Source organism: Onychomys torridus, chromosome 5 (genome assembly GCF_903995425.1).
Source record: "Onychomys torridus chromosome 5, mOncTor1.1, whole genome shotgun sequence".
Taxonomy (NCBI): Eukaryota; Metazoa; Chordata; class Mammalia; order Rodentia; family Cricetidae; genus Onychomys; species Onychomys torridus.
This window is the reverse complement of record NC_050447.1, coordinates 119,804,612-119,827,438: the sequence shown is the minus strand read 5'-3', so window position 1 is coordinate 119,827,438 and position 22,827 is coordinate 119,804,612. Positions and strand designations below refer to the sequence as shown.

Sequence of the window (22,827 nt, the reverse complement as noted above, 5' to 3'; positions counted from 1 at the left end):
CAAATAATCAGCTACAGCAAATCAACCCATCTGCTGATTCAATTACATATCAATAATTTGATTCATTCACTAGTCTTACTTTTCTGTTTAGCAAACTCTTATTAACATTTATTGTGGTCCCTGTGCTAGCTCCTGAGAGGTCTGCAGGAAAACTGCTTGCTTCTCGAATCTTGCAATAGCCCCCAGCATTCAGCAAGTGGATCTGAAAAATTGCATCTAACTAAAGCAGCTAAGAGTCAAATATTAGCCTTTATGCTCAGCACTTGGGAGGTGGAGGCAGGAAATTTGTCATGAGTTTGAGGCCAGCACGTGTTACAGAGTAAGGTCCTTCTTCAAAGAGTTTTATGGAAGGTCAACACATTTATACATCAAACACACATGAGCAAGAAATTATTAGTTTGTTGAATATCCTGTTCAATCACTAAGGTATTTATTTGATGTTTTAAAAAGACTCAACTTATAACATGTTAAGAACATTTATACGTAAACATATATTTATGAATATGCATGTGAACTGCCATGTTTTAAAACGATCCAATCATTGTTAACCTACTATCTAAGTACAACTAGAAAGAGAAAACTATGGTCATGATCAGTGAGCAAAGTTTGCTGTTGCTGTGTGCACAGTAACAAATCTACAGACACGTGCTCTTAGAATCAGAGTGATTCACAGGCCAGGTACCGGCACAGTGGACAGACAGTGGGTTTTCTTGTGTGCACTGAATATGGTACTATGATGAATTTTTGTGAGAATGACATGTGGGTTTCATGGGGACAGAACAAGATTATCTAAATGAAATTAGAATATAAAGAAGTCATCCCGTTAGGACTAAGCATGAACACCCAAATCCTCCAGGCAAGTGAGTGTATCATTCTAAAGTCCAGATAGAAAATAACAGGATGTGGCTCAGTTGGTAGAGTGCTTGACTAGCAAACACGAAGCTCGGGGTTCAATGCCCAGTGCTCAGTGAAACGGGCATGGTAGCACATACCTGTAGTCCCAGTGCTCAGGAGGCAGAGTCGGGAGGCTAGGAAGGTCAAGGTTACAAAACAAAGAAGGCCAAGGCAATCCTTAGCTACTAGCTGAGTTTGAGGCCAACCTAAGACACACGAGACCTGGTTTCAAAAGCAGATAAACAACAACAAAAACCAGAAAACAAAATTAACAAAGAAGGCAAATGTTCCAATCACTGGCTTTGATGTAGGAAGCCTGAAGGAGGGAGGAGAGGGACACCCAGGGTGGGTGGTGGGTGGGTGGGGGCAGCAATGGAAGGAGCACTTCCTTTGTGTCCCTGGTAGTGTGACTTCACTTCTGATTACCCAACGAGAGGGTAATTTTCAGGAGAAAATTCTAGGGAAAAATTTGCTAGTTACCTACAAGACTTTCTTTTTATGTTAAAAATTCACTGTACACATGAGGACATTTTCGTGCACTATGTATCATCTGTTGAGCAAACTCTCCCATAACCTCCTTTCCTCCTCCCCCTGTATACCCCCCATCAGTTCCCTTTGTTTCTCTAGACAGTGCGGCTTCTGCACACAGGCACACATGGTTTTATATATCTCTAAAATTAGGAACCACAAATAAGAGAAAACATTCATTCATTTTATGAAACTGCCTTCACCTATCTAACACGACTATTTATAGTTGCGTTCTTTTCTTTGGAATAACTTTCATCTTCTTTATGGCTGCAATAAACCCCCATTTACATCTCCTGCACTTTCTTGTCCCTTTTGCTGGTGTGGACACCTACACTGCGCCCCTGACTCAGCCACTACGAAGAGTGTTGCAATAAACTTCTGAACTGTCTACACATGCTGTTCTTTTACAGAGTGGCACCATTTATCCAAGATTCATCAGTCTACTTTCTTTCTAGGTTCAGCTGAAAAGCTATCATCTCTCTCTCTCTCTCTCTCTCTCTCTCTCTCTCTCTCTCACACACACACACACACACACACACACACACACACACACACACACACACACAAAACACCAGGGCATGCTCTGAATTCATCCCTGTATATATATGTTGGCTGCTTATTTTGCTTAAGCTAGTGAACCCAAAGAGGAATGGGGGAGCCAGTGCCATAGTTCCCCAATAGGATTCCTGATGGCATCCATTGTTATATACGAAGATTCAAAGCTGCAGAGACTTCAGAATCTGATCCACACCCCTCACCCCGATCCTGCCCACTGTGAAACAAGTCTGTGGCCAGTTTGGAGAGGCAACCTGGATTTCCTCCACTAGTGTGACATTCCACTCACATGGATCTCCAGCTCTGTAGAGGACGGGACTCTTCCCTCAGATTCAGCAGTTGTGGTGAGGATTCGGCTTTGTCTGGCTTACTCAACCAAAGAATTCAATTGCCCCAAAACAATTTATCACTAAAAGTAGTCCTGCCTGTGGGGACTAATTTCATTGTGGAGGCTCTTCCTTTCCCAAATAACTCATTCGTACAGGCCAAAAGGGTTATGAATGGAGTGAAAGAAACAGGGATCACTACAGGGATCCTTGAGCATTACTATGTGATTTTTTAATTAGAAAATCTGAAAATTTAGTTAACATATATAATAGAAAAAAACAATGTAATTGCTATTTTAAAGTTAATTTGAACATATCTCCCTCAAAAGCGACACAGTATGCCAGGAGGTGGGAGCTCACACCTTTAATCTCAGTATTCAAGAGGAAGAGGTGGGGATCTCTAAGTTTGAGGCCAGCCTCGTTGACAGAGAATTCCAGGACATCCAGGGCTACACAGAGAAACCCTGTCTTGAAAAATATTTAAAAAACAACCAACTAACAAATAAATAAAAAGAAGTGATACAGTTCAAATCTGTAGGCTACACCTTAACTCAATGATAGAAAATATCATTTTTATTTGAACAGGAGATTTAATGTAAGAATAAATTATATAAACTGCCTTAAACATAAAGAAGGGACCTAAAATGATGATGTTATTTAATAATATAATAATGATAAAGCTTTGAAGTCTACACTGTTCCCAGTCCAGCTCTGAATTCTTGATCTTCCTGCCTCAGCCTCCCAAGTCCTGTGATTCCCACTTGGCTGTAACCGTCATGCTGGGTATAATGTGTAAGCCCAGGGTACATAGTCTGTGAAACAAATAACTGTCCTATGGCTCATAAAGCTTCCTATGTTCCTTTGTCAAACATTTGGAAAGTAACACTTCAATAAAATCAGTCCTCTGAAATATAAGATAGGCTCAGAATTAGGGGCTATATTATCAACTATCACGTTAAACACTTAAAGAGAAAAGCCATATGCTTGTCTCCATTTATGGATGCCCAAGCCAACCTTTGACACAACATAATATTGCTGTTGCTTACATAGAGGAGGCACAGATTTGGACATTAAAAATGATTAAAATGATTATACTGCTCAATGGGTTAAGGGGTCTGCTGCCAAGACTGATGACCTGGACTCGATCCCTGAACCTCACATGGTGGAAGGAAAAAACCCACTCCATAAGCTATCTCTCTCTCTTTTTATTTTTTATTTTTTGTTTTTTTTTTTTTGAGACAGGGTTTCCCTGTGTAGCTTTGCGCCTTTCCTGGAACTCACTTGGTAGCCCAGGCTGGCCTCGAACTCACAGAGATCTGCCTGCCTCTGCCTCCCGAGTGCTGGGATTAAAGGCGTGTGTCACCACCGCCCGGTCATAAGCTATCTCTTGACCTTATGTTTGCAATGGCATGCACCCACCCCATGTAAATTAATAACTAAATGTTAAAAAGTGATTACCCTGGGCTGAGGAATAGTCCAGATGTAGAGTGCTTGTCTAACATGTGTGAGATCATAAGTGTGCATGCACAAATGCATGTACACACTGTTTGGACAAGCCATATGGTGAAGAAATCAAATAGCAGCAACTGTTGGTGAGAAAGGGAAGGAAGAAGCGAAGGAGAGTTTTACATCGCAGGAAAGAGGCTGGTGGGAATGTAAACCAGCCTACTCCAGCTACCGCAGAGATCAGTACAGAGGTCCCTCAGAAATGTTAAAGGAGAACGCAGCTATCCTGCTCCTAGGTTTGGGACATGAGCATCTCTAAAGCAGCACACCACAGAGATACTCACAGGCCAATGTTTATTTCAGATGAGTCACAAGAGCCAAGATGGATTGACCTAGGTGCTCATCAGCAGATCAAAGGAGAGAGAAAATGTGGCACTAGACACACAATAGGACTTCATTCAGCCCTAAGGAAGGATGAAATTATGATGTTTGCAGGAAAGTGAATGTAACTGAGATTATACCAAGTAAAATAAGCCAAAATTGGGAAGACAAATATTGTGTGTTTTCTCTGATTTGTGGACCCTAGATTTTCTGTAAGACATAAAATCATTTATATATGTGCCATGAGAGCAGAAGAAGATTAGGGAGATGGAAGGGATTAACAGGAGGTGGGAAAAGGGGGCATGTGGGGTGGACAAGGTCAAAGTGCACTCTATACTTGAGTAAAATCTCTTATGAAATACACTACTATGTGCAATTAATTCATCATTAAATAGATAAACCATTATCACTATCTTATTACTACCCTATTAAAGGTGCTGGAAAAGACAAACACATTAAAGACATTGAAAACTAGGGCCGAGAGATGACTCTGTGGCTTTACAAACCCGACAGCCTGAGTTTGATCCCCTGGACCTTCATGGTAGAAAGAGAAAAACTGGCCCACAAATTGTCTTCTCACTTCCACATGTGAGCTCTGGGACCCAGACATCCCCCAGACACTTCCTGCCACTTCAGTGGGTGATGCAGAAGAGGCAAAGGTCAAGGGTGCTCATGTTATCACGGCCCATGACTCAACAAGAACTCCAGTGGCGACAAAGCCTTAATCCCTTTGCCAGGACTCTGTCCCCTCTGTGCCCCTGGAACACACCTCCCAACACCTCAAGAATTAAATTTCCTTTCTAAGAACTTTTAGGGGGCACTTTCAGACCATAGCAGAGTGGAAATGAGATGGGCAAGGAAAGTGGGGTGTGCCTTAACATATAGCTTTTCCTTAAATTATATTAATGAATTTATCTGTCATTTATTTAGTGTGTTGGTATGCATGTACCACTTTGCACATGGGAAACTCAGTGGACTTTTGAGAGTCCTTTTTTCCCCACCACGTGGGTCCTGGGGATTGAACTTGGGTCATTAGGCTTGTAGGCGAATGCTTTTGCCCACTGACTCATCCCACTGGCCCACACCTAAGCTTTTCCTGACTGAATAATAAACACATTGTTTATTCAAAAAGTTAAACTCAATTACTAAAAACAAAAGAAGAAAAGCATGCATGGGATAGTTTAGAACCCGCCCCCCTACACTTCTATAAACAATGCTCATTAAATTTAATTGCCTCCAAAGAGAGGAGGGAGGGAGGGAGGGAGGGAGGGTGGGCAGGGGGAGAAATTAGTCGAAGAGGAAGGAGTCAGCAGGAGTGGGAAGAAGACAAGAGAAGATATAGGGATGAATGTGGTTAAGAGACACTATATGTGCATGTGGAAAATGTCAAAATGTAACCTTTATGTATACCAGAAAGCTAAAGCCACAGGTCTTTTCTTATCCTCAGCTACTGACAGGCCCTGATTTGTTCCTCCAGCAGGATATTTGGTGGCAGCTAATTTCTGACAGACAGACAAGGCAATCCTGGTGGTTGGTGGTGCCTGCTGGCCTTTCATAGATGTTTTTGTTCTGAGTTCAGTTTCTTATTGGTCATCCCTAGAACTCTAGGTATGATCTGAAACTGGAATGCTCAGCAAGAGCTGGGTGGAATTTGGTTAAAGTCTTTTCTAAGTGAAAAATTTGCCAACTGTAGTTGCTACTTTTGTCCCCATTGTACTGAAAATTTTGACAGGAACAACTTCAGGAAGGAAGGAATGGTTGGCTCAATCTCATAGTTTGAGGAGGTGCAGTCCATCGGGGTGGGGAGCCATGGTTGTGGGTGTGTGTGGTGGCTGGTCACATTGTGTCTACAGCCAGGAGATGAAGGGAGATTAAGACTGGTGCTCGCTGGGCAGTGGTGGCGCACGCCTTTAATCCCAGCACTCCGGAGGCAGAGGCAGGTGGATCTTTGTGAGTTTGAAGCCAGCCTGGTCTACAGAGCAAGATCCAGGAAAGTCGCAAAGCTACACAGAGAAACCCTGTCTTGAAAAAAACAAAAACAAAAACAAAAAACAAATACAAAAAAACCAAAACTGTTTTCGGGCTTGGCGGTGGTGGCACATGCCTTTAATCCCAGCACTCTGGAGGCAGAGGCAGGTGAATCTCTGTAAGTTGGAGGCCAGCTAGCCTGGTCTACACAGACTGAATTCCAGGACAGGCTCCAAAGCTACACAGAGAAACCCTATCTCAAAAAACAAAACAAACAAACAAACAAAAACAAACAGACAAACAAAAAAAGACTGGTGCTCAGCAAACCTTTTAAAAACTAGTCTAGAACGTCAGCCTCTGGGACAGTGCTCTTACATTTAGGGTGGGGCTTCACCCCCTAGGCAAATTTTTCTACAAACTCCCTCAGAGATATGCCAAGTATGTGTCCTGATGGTGACTTTAAATGTAGTCTGTGTGACAGTGAAATTTAACCACCATGCAACCTAAGGCTAGCAATCTAACAGGAGGGGGGTTGTGAGTCAAAGCCTACATCTGGAAGCCAAGTATGCCCTCAACCCAGAATTAAACGTCTCCATGCTCTTGGAGAGAGATGTTAATAGGCTAGTGTGCAAGTGCTCCTGAGTTCTGTACCTCTGGAACCAGCAGCATGCTAATAACTGGGCTGGACTGGATTGTGTGACAGAAGGACATGAAGACCTCCAGGGTCATTACTGCTCTGAGGTGATGCATGAAAGCCATGAGGTAGGAGACCCCTGCCCCTCCCCAACCCTGTGCCCACCTTGTTTCTTATGAGGAGAAAGGTCGTGGGAGCCACAGCTGCCCCCAAAGTCAAAGCAGGCATCAGTTAAAGTGACAGAGGGGACTCTGGGATCAGATTCCCAGCTGTGCCGCCAAGTCTCTGCTGTCCTTTAATCCACCCCCATGTTACTTATTTTCTCTAGGGTATAGATTAATGTCTAGAACATGGATAGACAGGTGGAAGGAGAGAAGGACGGGAGACAGAGAGAAAGAAAGAAAGAAAGGAAGGGAGGGAGGGAGGCAAGAGGAAAAAGTGGAGGAGGGAGAAAGAAAAGAAAATCAGAGAACGGGAGAAAGGAGGGATGGAACACGGGGAAGGTAAAGGAAAAATAACAGAGAAAAGGGATGGAGGGAGGAGGGGGGAGGGGAGAGAGGGGGACAGAAAAAGAGAGCTAGACCAGGGAGGGAGGGATAGAAGAAGATATAATTGGGATGCTACCCAAATGTTTTCTTGTCCAGACATATGTCCACAGCATGTAGGAAGCCCGGAGTCAGAATTCCTGATGAGATCAGGTTTTGATATTTGCCATTGGGAGAAGCTGGCTTGTGATTGCTAAAACACTATGTGTAGCAACCTTACTAAAGGCAAATGTTTAACTTAATTACAACAACACACAGGAAAACAGAAGTTAACTGGAAGACAGCACGGCTGGAGAAGAGGGTGAGGGAAGCCTCTGCCCCTCTTGGACTCTCTGCTAGGCAGCATGGCATGAGATGAAGCAACCATTCTATAGATGAATTCAGCAGACAGCTGTGGTGTAGTGATGAGCAGCATCAACAGTGAGGTTCTGTGGGTGTGTATCTGTAACCCCAGCACTCAGAGGGGAGGTGGACATTGGAGGAACAGGAGTTCAAAGCCAGGCTCAGCTACGTAGCAAATCTGAGGCCAATCTGCATACATGACCCTCTTGTCTCAAAAACACAACCCCAACAACTATCAATGCAGTCTGTCTAGTAATTGTCTAAAGATGCTTATCCTATGAGGTTAGGGAAGACAAAGAAAAAGCCTGGCTCAGACTGTGTCTACATCGTATGTGTACATTGTGCTTAGTTTAATTTTACTGTCTTTTTGTTTAAATTGCGATTCTCTTATTTTATGGAACAATTAATATGGGATCTTTTCTTTTAAATCCATTTTAATCAAGAAAAGGAAATAAATATTCCACACCCAAGAAATGTTCAGGAAGGACTCAAACTTTCCAGCTGTCATTGGAAGCTGCTTTGCAACCATCAAGTCACTCAGCAATAGGCCTATGATTAGTTCCATAAACTGGAAATCACAATGTCACTGATTTGGTTTGTTTGTTGAGTAGTCCAAGCTGGCCTCAACCCCACCAACACCAGTGTAGAGCCTCCTGCCTTCACCTACAAAGTGTTGGGAACTGTGTAGGCATGTGGGACCACAGGAGGTTAATTTGGTGTGTGTGTGTGTGTGTGTGTGTGTGTGTGTGTGTGTGTGTGTGTGTGTGTAGGGGGCACAAATTCAGGTCTTCATGCATGCTAGAAAAGCATTCTACCAACTCTACCAACTGAGTTACATCTTTAGCTCTACAAAACTTTCGTTAAGAAACACAAACAACACATAAGTTACACCCATTCATTGCTAACGGGCCATGACTTCCAAGACCTTGTTGATGATATATGGACTTCGTTTGCAGAGGGCCAATTCCTTTCATGGCCACAACCATATTTACCCTAAAGATCTATTATAAAATTATGCATTGTTTAATCTTCCAACGGAGGCACAAGCTGCGTCATTGTTCTCCAGTTGGAGAGTAGTTTAAATAAGCCCTCTGGTTTATGTCGCACACAAGAAGGCTTAGGCAGAGCTAATCTTTTCTAAACCTGTTATGTTCTTGGGTTCAGCAGAACATCCTAATTGTCACCATTACCTCCCCCCTTTTGTGGTCTGTTCTGTCAATAGACTATTGAGTGTTGGGTAAATTAAAGCTGGACTAGCAGCCAGCACATGGAGACAGACGTTAAATCATGGCCTGGCTGCCTGTACTCATTATCAGCATCTGTGAAATAGCTGCTAAGCTGGGGACAGGATTGAACACGATGCATGTTGGTATCCTTCTCAGATTTCCATACTGTACAATCAGGTATGTGAGGTTTCCCTTTTCTAGGCAACAGGTGTGTTCTTGGAACAAAGTTCAAACCCCCACTTTTGGCTTGTGAAAGAGGTGGCAGCTGCAGGCTTAACTCCAATGACACAGGGCCCTGGGAGGGTGCAGACCTCAACTGCTTGTTAAAGCAACAGGCAGATGGGCTCTGGCTTCTGCACTTCTGTGTGCCACAGAGCCAGAGTCTAAGTTTTCAGATGGCAAGTCTCTCTCTCACTTTCTCTCTCGTTGCTCTCTGCCTCTCACTTCCTGGATATTTTCTTTTCTTCCTCTCCTCCTTTCTTTTTCTTTCCCTGTGTTCTCCTTTCCTCCTTTTCTTCTGGGCATTCCTCTCCTCTCCAGCCCTCCCTTCTTCCCTTTTCAGTCTTCCCTTCTATTAAAAAATAAACCTAACACGTGTAAAACATTCCATATTCATTATTGAGAACATATTTTCATTAGAGTCACACTGTTTACAAGCTGATGAGTGGGGAGGAAAGAACCCTTCATTTAAGTCCAATTACACTTACACCTCATTTTATTCTCAAAGGAATCCAAAGGGACTGTTTACTATGCAACTGGAAGGTTCACTATGCAAAATCCACATTTTGGAAAGTTGTAAACTCAAGTACTTATTTCTAAGCCTCACTGTTTTCTGGATAAAGCATCTACCTAGGGTTTGTAAGATATTATTAGCCAGAGATCAGATGTACTGTCCTACCCCAGAAACATAACGTCAACAACTGAAGGTCACAAGTCGGGAATCACCATGACAGCATCAGTCGGGAGCTTCTTCATACTGGGGTAGCACTCCTTTGTGTAGTGAGCTTTCAGGAAGATTGTGCCAGCAAGCATGACAGGGTATCTGTGGCAGACAGATACACTGTGATGTGATGTCACCAGATCCCTCTGCAAGACCAGAGGGTGCGGAATAGGCTATCAGCAGAGGAGGAGCAAAGACAGAATCCTTTTCCGTTATTTTTCCTAACTTCAAACAACTTTATTTGAGCATCAGATTTTCTATAAACCTACGCTGAAAGTGTCTTTGCCAGGATCGTCCTGATGGAGAGACACCTAGAGGGAGGAAGAGTTGGCATTTTATGCTCTGAGACAGCCTGAAAAGCAGCCTGATGCTTCCCTTATCCTCAAGTTTTTAACTGGTCTGACTTGCGTTTTTTGCTAAATGAATGTAAATAATGACTAAGTGCTGGGGAATAAGACTGTCTGTCGCTAGCAGACCAGACACGCACCCGTAACAGTCTCTTCCAATAGGGAATTCCCAGATTCTATGATTTTCCCTTTCTCCCCAAGCCATGAGAAGATAAAACATAAGAAAATTTGCATTTGTGTGTGAGAACTAGAAATGGGATCATGGGGGTGGATGGAAGAGATATTAAGAACACAAAGAGAGAGCAATGGAATATTGTGACATGAAAGCAGAAGGTAGGGACAGTCTGAGGAAGAGAACCACCCAGAGGGACAGGAGTAATGGAGAAGGTCAGCAGGGAAGGGGACAAATTGGAACACAGTATAATGATGCACAGGTATGAAAATAACACAAGGAAACATGTTACTTTGCAAGGTAACTTAAAAACACAGTAAGAAAAGGGCTGGAGAGATACCCCAGCTAGGAAAGGGTTGGCTTCACCAACACCATGTTTGATTCCTGGCACCCATGTAAAAAGCCGCCATGTGCACAGTCATAATCCCAGTGCTGGGGAGGAAGAGACAGAATGATTCCTCGGGCTTACCTGCTGGCCTGCCAGCCTAGTTCACTTAGTAAGTACCAGGCCCCAGTGAGGCACCATCTCAAAACCAAGGTGGATTTCACCCAAGGAAAGTCACCTTGAGTTGACCTCTGGCCCCACATACATGCACACACACCTGCATGTGCAGTCATACACTCATGAACACACACACATGATAAAACGGCGAAAGCACATTGCTGTCTTAACCATTTTGGTTTTGAGCCTAGCCTTTAATGGCTGAGTCATCCCCTCTATCTCCACCTTAGCCATTTTTAACTATATGGTTCAGTGTTGTTACATTTGAGCTGTGAGATTTCTAGTTTTTTGTTTTTTGTTTTTAATCATAGAACTGAAAGGTCACACCCATTAGACAACTCATTGCCTCTCATGCCTGCCTCTGGTTATCTCTGTGGTGATACATTGTGTACCTTAATGAACTTTGCCTGAAGATTAGAGAACAGAACAAGTCACTAGATTAAACGTAGGGGCCAGGCAGTGGTGGCACACACCTTTCATCTTAGCACTTAGGTGCCAGAGATCCACCTGGATTTCTGTGAGTTCAAAGCCACCCTGGATTATTTGAGACTGACTCAGTCTAGGAAAAAGAAAAACAGAGTCAGGCAGTGACACACCTTTAATCCCAATACTTGGGAGTCACAAGTCTTCAATCCCAGCACTTGAGATCTCCTGCCTTTGCTTGGGAAGCACACATGCCTTTAATCCCAGGAAGTGATGGCCAGGCAGAGAAAGGTATATAATGCGTGAGGAGACAGGAACTGGAGGCTTTTTCAGCCTGAGGAGTTGGTGAGGTAAGAGGTGGTGGCTATGGCTTGTTCCTTTGTCTCTCTGATCTCAAGGCAAAGTTTATTAGGTTATACAATATATCACCACAGATCTCCATCCCGTTCTCTGTCTCTATCAGTTTTGCCTTTTTGGATATCTCATATAGATGGACTCACCCAATGGACTCCTTTCTGTGTCTGGTTTATTTCCCTTAGCTCACCATCCTCAAAGTTGACCCATCTTTTAGCACATAACAGGATTTTCTCTTCTAGAAGCTGAATAATCCTCCACTGGACCTAGACAACCCACTTCCTTGATGCGTCCATCTGTCCACAGACACTGTGTCCATCTGTCCACAGACACTTCAGCTGCTTCCACCTCTTGGTTGTGACTCATGCTGTTCCAAACTTGAGCGTACAAACACCGCTGTGAAAGTCTGTTTACATTGCTTTGGGGTATGGGCTCGAACAAGAGATCACATGTTTACTCTACTGCCAAACCATTTTCTCTAATGGGTGCACCATTTTCCATTCCCACAAACAGAACCTGGGGGTTCCGATTTCACCACAGCCATGCCAACACTTTCTATTTTCTGATGGCAGAAACACCCTAACAGGTGTTACTAATAGCCTCGGTCTGACCCCGAGGAGGAAGGGTATCTGAGTCAGTTCTGCTGAAGGAGCTTTTTTTAAAGTGAAAGGAATCTACCCTAATCTCTCTGTCTGGTGCCCTCTGTAGCTTCCTGTCACACCAAGCATACAAGGAAGTCCTTTACTGTGACTAATAGGTCCTATCTGGCTCTGGTTCCAAGCTAACTCTCTCCCCAATTCACCTCCCCAGTAGCCTTTTGCTCTCCTGAGAACAGCTTGTCCCAGCGTCCTCTGGGCCTTTGCTCTAACCCTCTCCTCTGTCTGGACCACTCTGCTCCATAACTACCCCACTACTCCCTCTCTCTAAGATCTCTGCTCAAGCGTTACCTCCTGAGATACAGCCCCTATACCAACAAGCCCAATTCCAGAATTTTCCACATCATTGTCTACTTCCTTATTTTTTGATCAAACCTATAATACCTCAGTTGGTTATATAGTTATGTATGCCTTTTATTTCCCAAAGGTAAAAAGTTCTGTGGTGGGGATGGGGCCGGACTCTGCTGTCTCATTCATCCGAGAACTCCCGGCTTCTAGAACAGTACCTACTTGATGCCTGACTCAGTAGACACTTGCAAGGCAGATACAGAAATGATTGCATAAGTGAAGGGAAAAACAAAGGAGACATCATGATGCCACTGGGGTTGTCTGAGGGGCAAGGAAGTACTCACATGAGTCTCCACGTCCCCAGCAAGGACTCTGCTGTTCTTTAAGAACTCGGCCACCATACTGATCACCAGCTTGTCAAAGGCCTCCACGGATGGTGCCACACCTGTCGAAGAGAGCGACTCGGTTACTCCCTGGCGGTTTCGTGGAAAGCTTGCCACAGGTCATGTGAAGGTTGATTATCATCACTGTTACACTCACTTATTCACTCAGGTGTTCCCCACGCACCTGAGTATTTACTCAGGAAAATCCTCTTTGCCCTGTTCCCTCCTTTCTCAGTAAAGATTTTCCTCAACATCACTCATTTGGTTCTCTCCTGGGACCGTTTCCATGATTATCAGCTCATCTGGATTTAGAACCACTAAATGGACACACCTCTGTGTTTGTCTGTGGGGGAGCTTCCAGAGACATTTAACTGAGGAGGAAAGATGTCCCTAAATGTGGGTGGCATGGCTGCTGTCCTGGACTGAATGGAAAGGAGGACGTCAGCTGAGCACCAGTGTTCATCTCTCTGCTTCCTGACTGTGGCTGCCACGTGACCACTGCCTCCTCCTCCTGTCACTGAGACCCCTGGCTTGATGGGCTGTGCCTCAAACAATGAGGCTAAACAAACCCTTCCCCTCCCTTAATTGGGTTTTTATCAGGCATTTTGCTACATCAATGAGAAAAGTAACTAGTGAATCCCCAAGCCCAGTGAGGTAAGCAGGGATATCACCACAGTACATATAAGGGGGCAGAGGTGTAGACAGAGCAAGCAACAGGTCGGAATTACAGACCAAACAGGCAGATGCCCAAACTGAACTGACCCAGGTTCCCTGAAGTCGCCACCTCTTCCTCCATAGCTCTCCCAGATACAATCCCAACATATAGCATTACCCAGAGTCCCCAGGAATTTGGAGGACAGTGAACTCTGGGAAAGAGGGGGAACAGAGCTAAATCCACTAATCTGCTTCCTCCTTTACTTCCCGGGGCAGAGCACATGGGCAGAAGGAGTAGGCGCATCATTATGGATCGATCTGTACAGAGCATGATTAGCCGATGCACTGTGCAAGTGGAAGGGCCAGCAGGCCAACCGGCGTGTTCCGTTCCCTCCTCTGCTTTTTAATTAACTGAAGAAAATGAAACCAAAAAACTAAAACCGTCACTTTGCTCCCTTAATATTGAGGAATTTATCCTTGCAGTTTATTAAAAACCAAACTAAAGCCCCTTTCTTTTCTCAAATAAGTCATCCCTGCACACAAAATGAAGAGAGAACTTCCTTTCCTTTTTATCCTGATTGTCCATTTCCACAGCCCCAAGAAGGGGTTGGAGTGGGGGTGGGGGTGGGGGGACAGTGACTGTCAGCTCCCCACACTTCAGGCCACACAACTCGGAGGCAGCCCCTTGAAGGGGTGTTATTCTGTCACTCAGTTTGTCACTTGAGGGAGGTGTGAGAGGTCTCTGTTTTGCATTTAAAGGGGAAGAAAATTTCAGAAATGTGATGTTGCTGCCTAGCAAAAGGTAAAAGGATGAAAGAGAATATTTTTCCAGCTCCCTTTCATCTCTGGACTCTGCTCACACCTCCTCCGGGCAGCCTTTAATGGTCTGGTCTTCGCCTGGACTGTATCCTTTGAGCCTCTCTTAAAGCCTCTTCCACTCTGAATGGTTATGTAGGCAGAACAGAGATGCTGTAGGATTAGGACTGTGTATAATTCATCAGAGGTTTCCTGCACCCAGGACCATGCTCGTCTCACGGGCAGGAATGCCTAAGTATGTCTCCAGCTGTGAAGCTGAACCTGTCCAATTGTCAGGAAAACAGAACAGAAAAACAACAACAACAAAAACCAAGCCCCAAACTTAAAGTAGAGAGGTTCTTGATGTTTGAATGGTATGTGCTTGTAGCGGCCTGTGTTCTTCCTCAAAGCTTCCTTGAAAGTGTAAAAGAAATAGCTTTCTTTAATATAGTGCAGAATACAGTCACATAAGATATGGGATAATAAGACAGTATCTATATTTAGGGGGAAACCCAGTTAATTAATTAGTAAATATCTCACACAGTCCTCCCGCTTCAGTCTCCCAGATGCTGGGATTCCAGGTGTGCACCACCACAGCTGGCTAAGAGGCTGCTTCAGGGTTTAGGGTCACCAAAACTGACTAAGAAGAGGAAATGACATTACTTCAGATTAAATAAAATGTTTTAGGAATGGGTACCATTCAGGAGCCTCCCTAATTACCCTTTTGCTAATTACCCCACTTCTAGTGAAATAAATTGCCAGCTAATTATTCCAGCAGACCTTTGTTTTAATAACTGACTGGAAACAACTTGTTGTATAGAACCTATTTGTTTAAATGTCAAATAATTTAATTTTGTGCCCTCCAATTTTATTTAGCCGATTAACTTTCTCAGGACATTTATTTCTCTTTTGTCTGTATATGTGCATGTGGTATGTGTGCATATACGTGTACAGGCTTGCACACATGTGAGTGTACATGCATGTGCTTTTGCATTTAGAGGTATGAGGCTGATGTGAGTGTATTCCTCAGTTGCTGTCCACCTCATGTGTTGAGGCAGGATCTATTGCTGAACTCAGAACTCAGAGATTCCCTGGACTCCCTGTCTCTGTGACCAGTGCTAGGATCATAGGCCCAGCTTTGAAATGGGTTCTGGGGATCTGAACCCTCTTTACCCACTGAGCCATCTTCCTAAACCCTCCCCCCTTTCAAATAAAGAAAATACATAGTTTTGTCTGCTACCATTTTGATTGTGTGAGGTTCAAAGTTTGGGCTTTCCCTCTTTATTTAGATACTCATTATCTTCAGGATTTTAACTTTATTTTATGCACTTACAGGTTTTTTTTTTTTTTTTTTTTTTATCGAAGGACAGAGACCATCAAGGACGTAATGAAATGAAGTTGCTGGAGACAATGGAAAGAAATTGCCATAGAAATGAGGCTTATGAGGTCCAGACACCAACCGAATGTGCTTAAGATGAAACCATGGGTACATCTTAGATGGGTGTGGGGGGCTCTGACCCACCCCAGGCTCTCTTTAAGCAATCTCTCCTTCCAATCTGTTTAGGTCACTTCTATTTTTAGCATGTTCAGGAGGAAAGACACAAGCAGTACATCTGAGATCACACAACATTTTCTGTTCTGTGACATGCAACAAGAGATACAGGTCCCCAAACACCCAGACTTCTAGAAGTAGCAAAGCAGGTCTTTCCTGGGGGAAGAGTTACTGAAATCTCCTCTTGCCCAAGGCTTTTCTCAGCTCTCCAAAACCTGGCAGCATTTAAAACGGGTCAGAGGAGCTGTGTGTGTGCGCACAGGTCAAGAATAGAACTGCAGATTCAATACAGATCACCCATTAAAATTTAATTTCAGAGGAGCAATGAGATTTTTAAGACAATTATGTACTATGCAGTATTTGAGAAACATTGATACAAAAAATGTTTCTTCATTTGAAATTTAAATTTAATGGGTATCCTCCATTTTTATTTCTTAGACTGCAATCTTATAGGAAAAGGAAGTAGAAAAACTATTGTAGTTAACTTAAAGTTTGCCATATGGGTTATCTGCTACTTATTGCTGGCTTTTGTCTGTGTTTTCTCTTCTTTTCTTTTTTCTTTTTCTTTTTTGGCAGAATGTCATGTAACGCAGGCTGGTCTCAAATTAGATATGTAGCTAAGGCTGGCCTTGAACTCCCTCCTCCTGTGTCTACCTTCTGAGCATTAGGATTAAGGTATGCACCAGCACACCTGGCTTAAAGAAAATCCTAACTTTCTATTTTTGACCCTACAGTTTTTGAAAATCTTTTAAGAAATGTATTTATATATGTATGTATGTATATGTATATGTATGCATGTATGTGTGTGTGTGTGTATGTATGTGTGTGTATGTGTGTGTGTATGTGTGTGTGTGTGTGTGTGTGTGTGTGTGTGTGTATGTGCATATAATGCGTGTGGGGGACACCTGTACAACAGTATGTCTGTGGCAATCAGGACTACTTCGTGAAGTCAGTTCTCTCCTTCCACCTGTATGTGGGTCCTGAGGATCAAACTGGGGTTGCCAGGTTTGTATGGCAGGCACTTGCATCCTCTCAATCATCTCTCCAACCCGAAAGCTCTTTTGAAAAAAGCACTCTTGGGGAGTGGGGAGGTCTAGCCTCGGCACTTGTTCCTACCTCAAGAGGCCTGTTAGTTAGAAATGATAATAAGCTGTGGTCATGGACTTGCTCCATCTTTGGCTTAACCTGGGACAAGACGAAGTCAAGGCTGCAGTCAAAATGTCCTTAATGTGAAAACCCACAGCACCGTAATTCCTTCCAATCTGCATTCTAACTGAGCATGCTCATTCTAGCTTTGATAATTACTTCAATGATATAGTTACACATTAAAACAAAAGAATAACACCCCTTTGGTTGTAGATTATGTTCTTTAGAGGCACAGATTTTTTTTTTTTTGGAGCTGAGATTCGAACACAGGGCCTTGTGCTTGCTAGGCAAGCGCTCTAACCACTGAGCTAAATCCCCAACCCTGGGGTGCAGATCTTGATCATTTTTGTGGACTATGAGTTGTTGAAACCTCTAAAGTTTGCTTTTTAAGCTGGTGCATAAAACCTGCATGTATTTGTGGGAGAAAGAAAATGCATCCCTTCACTTTCTTTCCCAGGGACTGCCGGCCTCTGGTTAAGGTTATGATCACTCCCAAAGGAAGTAGGTGGGATCTGAAAAAGCGGGAGACAGATGTTGGAAACCGAATGTCGAAGGCAGGATTAAGGGATCCACACAAAACCAGTAACAACATCAGGATATGGCCTACCTCCATTGACACCATTAACTTCTCTGCAGTCTCCAGGAGGCCCACGTGAACCTGCACACAGCTGCTCCAGCCGGCTGACCGCACATTCAAGCCTCTCCATCAGTGCCAGCATGTCCGCCATTCTAGAAGGACACGGGCAGAGAGACGATGTGAGCATTACTGAGGACCAGCAAGTGGTTGTCACCCCAATGAACAATGAGAGAAGATAAACACCACTCAGAATGGATTTTATTACCTCCCTGTCGTGAAAATATGTAAAGCTGAAAAAAGAGCTTACACAAAACGGAAATTATATTGGGTTCATTTTCTACTCAGTCAATGATATTTATTTTTACTTCTTTATTTGCGAGGATCTCTCTATGTAGCTCTAGCTGTCCTGGAACTTGCAATGTAGACCAGGTGGACCTTGAACTCAGAGAAATCCACTTGCCTCTTCTTTTCCAGTGCTGGGATTAAAGGTATATACTACTATGCCTGGATTTTTTTTTTTTTAACATAGTATAAAACCTAAGCCACAAATATTACCTAGATTTTCTCTATTTCCAGCTGTCTGCCTATATGCTTCCAATGATGTTGTATGACACCATTTTTGTATAGTGCTTACCTAAAAGCCACAAGCACACAACTCCAAATTAATATCACAAATGCTTACTAGCCCAAGTGGTGGGAACACATTTTAACTAGTCCCAGTAATTCTATTTAAGTGTGATTACCCAGGCAACTCTAAATCCATTGATAATCCTTATTCACCTAATTGTATGAAATGTAGGTTTATAGAATTGTGTATTGTTTAGCAAGCGAGAAGATACCATTACCTCTGGGTATTAATTATTATCAGTTTGTTTCAGTGTTTCTGTTGTGAAATTATCTTAAGTTATACTGATTCTGAATTATGGAGGTTTTAATTTAAAAGATTAAAGGTGGTTATTTTCCTTATGGAGGCTACAGATTAATTTTAGGTACAAGATAGTATTCAGTGGGCTGGTTTTTGGAGACTGGATCTTAAGTTATTCACTATTCTGCCTGGAATAGAGATGGAACCCGACTGAGGCATTGAGGATGAGAGTGGGATTGTGCATCTACCCTTTTCTGTTTCCAAACACACATTTAACTGAGTCCATGGGTAACATTACCAGTCCTGGACTTCCCATGCACAATCCTCTACACATCTGAATCCAGTTAACTTAGTGGTGTCTATGAGCTATATTTATAGACACTTACAACAACAGCCTTTGGTAAAAATCAGTCCACTGCTCCAAAGAGAATAAAACATACTTGCTTTAGCCAAGGGTCTATGGTTCCATCCACTCTTAGGAACTTTCCAACTTTTCATTCTGAGCAAAGGAGAGGCAGCAGGCTTCCCAATCACGGACACAGCAGCCCTCAAGCACGGGTGATCTGTGTCACCCTGCGATGCGTGAATATTTCAGATTTCCCCTGGAAGCCAGGAGAGCATGTATCCCTGCATTTTCAGCTTACATATGGTGATCACAGGTCACCACAGTTCCCCAAAGCAAGGCTAACTACATCTAAGCATGTGCCCAGCTCTGTACGTCAGCATCCAAATATCAGTAGCCAGAGATGGAGGCAGAACTCATGGTCTATTTTGGAAACCCATCGCTCTGGAAGCTGCCGGCAGCCACTCTTTCAAAATATGGAGCAGGACTCGCTGCACAGCTGAATCCAGCATCTAATCCCAAGGGGCTGCAAATTTAGAAATTTCTCAGCTATTCTTTCCCTCTTCACGTCAGAGCTTCTGATGTTGTTGCAACTGAAGGGGGAAAAGGAAGGAGAGGTTTAACCGAATCCTTTACATAATCTTGCAGGGGAACTGGGTATCTTGTAGGTAGGCGAAGGCCATTTGAGGAATGATGAAAGCCCCTCCAATCTTTTAATAGCTGCCCATCTGTTCAGCTATCTCAACTCGCCATTAGTCTAACTTGCCAAACGTTATCCACCATGGACCTAGTCTATGATAGCAGGGAAATGCATCTGCTTTGCTTGCCAGTTCCCCAGACCACGTCTGGCCCTCCCTGACCAGGACAAGCTGTTTTTGGATAGCCTGTTACATTTCACACTTGGGACTGCCTTCCCAGCCTGTGGCTTAATCAGACACCAACTGGTTCCAGACTCAAGCTATCTAATAGTGAGTGTCCCACATGTTGAAAGACAACAGGACTCAGTGTATCAACTGCAGGCCGAGGTAGATTGCTATGGAATGTGCTCCGAAAGCCACTCAATGCCACTTCATGTAAAAATCACCAAGTCATGTCACAGCCTCTCATGAGATCAAAACAGTTCATGGAAGGAGGTTGGGAAGATACCTCAAAGTTTAAAATTTTTGGAGCAGTCTGTTAGACACTTAACAACAGACCGAGGAAAGGCTATACCAAGATCCACATTAGCATGCCCAGGGAGGCTGATGGGGTCCGCAGGGGCCGTTCATCCCACCCAAACTGTCTCACTCTTTCTACATTTGACCCCAGCTGCTGTCCAGACCATCAAGAATAAGCAAAAAACACAGCTATAGATTCTCCACATTCCAGCCCATTTGTCTTGGCATTTCAAAATGCACTTAGCTGACTTTTGACAGGAGCTGGGAATTAAGAAGGGGGCTGGGGAGAGGCAGAGGGTTGCCACATCAAATGGAACATCAGGGAGTCAGACAGAAGTATCTGGACAGGAGGCCAGCTGACGGGGTGAGGGGGCAAGTTAGCTAGATGACAGATAGTCTAGAATCAGAAGTAGAACAGGAGGCCAGATTTCCAACTCCAGAATCAAGAGTCTGGATCAGATGGCGTAGCTCAAACATGGCTCTACAAAATTCTAGCCACCCACCCTGTTCATGTAGAAGGGATTTATAGGTGTCTCCCCATTATCTACAGCACATCAGACCAGAGAGGGAGGGCGTACCAAAGGAGAAAGTGTTACAATCTGACATTGCATGCTTTTAAGGTTGTTTTTGTTTGTTTGTTTACTATATTAATTTGTATGGATGTTTTGTCTGCATGTATGTCTATGCACCATGTGCGTGCCTGATGCCTGCAGAAGCCAGAAGGTGGCACTGGATTCCCTAGGGCTGGAGTTACAGACAACTGTGAGTTGCCATGTGGGTGCTGAGAATCGAACCCAGGTCCTCTGGAAGAGCAGCCAGTGCTCTTAACCTCTGATTCATCTTTCCAGCCCCTTGAAGATTTGTTTTAAAAAACTGTATTTGAGGGTAATTTTTCTTTCTTAAAAAACAAACAAACAAAACAGTCTCCATATGTAGGCCTGGCTGGCCTGGAAGTCTTCATGTAGATCAGGTTGGGCTTGAACTAGCTCTGAAGCCAAGGCTGACCTTGATCAGCTGATGTTCCACCCTCTGAAATTATTCCACATACACACCACTTTGCCCATACTTGACATTGATCTTAATTCCATGTGCGTTAATTTTTTAAGTATCACTTAAGGTTAACTATAATGGGAACCCCATCTCTGTCTATGCATCATTACTTTTCTTATTTAAACTTTCCCTTCACTTTTTCTACTCACAGTCGGGACTGTGTTAGCATTTCCATCCACTTACACAGTAAGCCATTGTTTTGTGTGTTTGGGTCTTCAAGCTCCTCTCTTAGTTCTTCATGAGCTATACAACAGGTTGTGGTAAGATATAGTTGATGTACTGTGTAATAGGACACTATCCTACTTAGAATTTCTATTACTGTGATGAAACACTATGACCAAAAAACAAGTTGGGGAGGAAAGGGTTAATTTGGCTTACACTTCTACATTGCTGTTCATCACTGAAAGAAGTCAGCACAGAAACCCAAACAGGACAGGATCCTGGAGGCAGGAGCTGATGCAGAGGCCATGGAGGGGAGCTGCTTACTGGTTTACTTCCCACGGCTTGCTCAATCCATCTTCTTATAGATCCTGGGATCACCAGCCAGGGATGGCACCACCCACCATGGGCTGGGCCCTTCCCTGTTGATCACTAAAGGAGAAAATGCCTTATAGCTGGATCTCATGGAGGCATTTCCTCAGCTGAGGCTCCTTCCTTTCTGATGACTCTAGCTTGTGTTGACACACAAAAGCAGCCAGTACACACACTAAACCTCATTCTTCCTCATATATGTTGATACCCATTAGCCAATCACCCTCTATCCCTTCCCCACCCTTCTTAGCTTCTAGTCACCACCATTCTGCTCTTTCCTGACTTGAGATCAATATTTTTAGTTTTCATATTGATCTGTGAACATGAGGTTTTGTTTTGGGGTGTCTGGCTTATTTCCCTTGGTAGGATTTTTTCCCCAGCCTATCTATTGGCACAGACAATGGGATTTATTCCTTTAATGACTGAATAATATTGAGTACATGCCTTCTCCTCATTTTCTTTATCCACGCACCTATAAATATATGCCTTCGCTGATGCCATATCTTGCCTCATTTTCTTTTTGTAAAATTTAAATTTTGCCTTTATCAAAGTGAGAGGTACATAGACTCAAAAAGGTATCATGTGATACTGTGGAATGTTTAGATCTAGTTAACCTTATCCACATCTTCAAATACTTATTTCTTCATGCCAAAAACATTGAGTATTTTTCTTCCACCTTTTTGCAAAACATAGTATGTAATTCTTACAAAAACACAATAGCTCCCTGCTCATGTCTTTTCATTTTGAGAGATAATCATTTTCAATTACTGTAGCCATTTTTCTTTTGACAATTACCTTTCCATCTCCAAGTAACATGATTTCATCTCTATGCCTTGTCCGGCTTTCTTTCCACCAGGGCACATAAGTGCACACATTTATTCATCTATCTATTTATATGAGACAGGGTCTCATTATAAGCCTGGGCTTGCCTGACACTTGCAGCACAGCCCAAGATGGCTTCCAATTCAGTCTTCCTGTCTCTGCTCCCCTAGTACTGGATTTCAGTGTGCACCAGTCATCCAAGCCTACATAGTTCCTTGTATCCATCTTTTTAAGTGTGCTGCCATAATTTTACTGGGGTCACAGTGCACACCAGCCCTCCAAGCTTACATAGTTCTTTTTCTTCCATCTTTTTAAGCATGCTGCCATAATTCACAGAGAGTCACCTCTGAGTTGTAAGGGCCACTGTGGTTATTTGTTGGCATGCCCGGTTTTCTACAGTTATTTTTAACAGCGAAGGGACACTA

General features: G+C 43.4%; 1 protein-coding gene across 1 annotated transcript in view; it reads right to left on the bottom strand.

Annotated features, from left to right (window-relative positions):
• Positions 1-22,827, bottom strand: part of Cap2 (cyclase associated actin cytoskeleton regulatory protein 2) — a 143,868-nt gene that overhangs the window by 103,675 nt on the left and 17,366 nt on the right. The window contains exons 2-3 of the mRNA XM_036189137.1: positions 17,665-17,786; positions 12,872-12,972 (exon numbers count right to left, since the gene is read on the bottom strand). Coding sequence (XP_036045030.1) covers positions 12,872-12,972; positions 17,665-17,785 — 222 coding nt within the window. The 5' untranslated portion in view covers position 17,786. The remainder of the gene's footprint in view (positions 1-12,871; positions 12,973-17,664; positions 17,787-22,827) is intronic.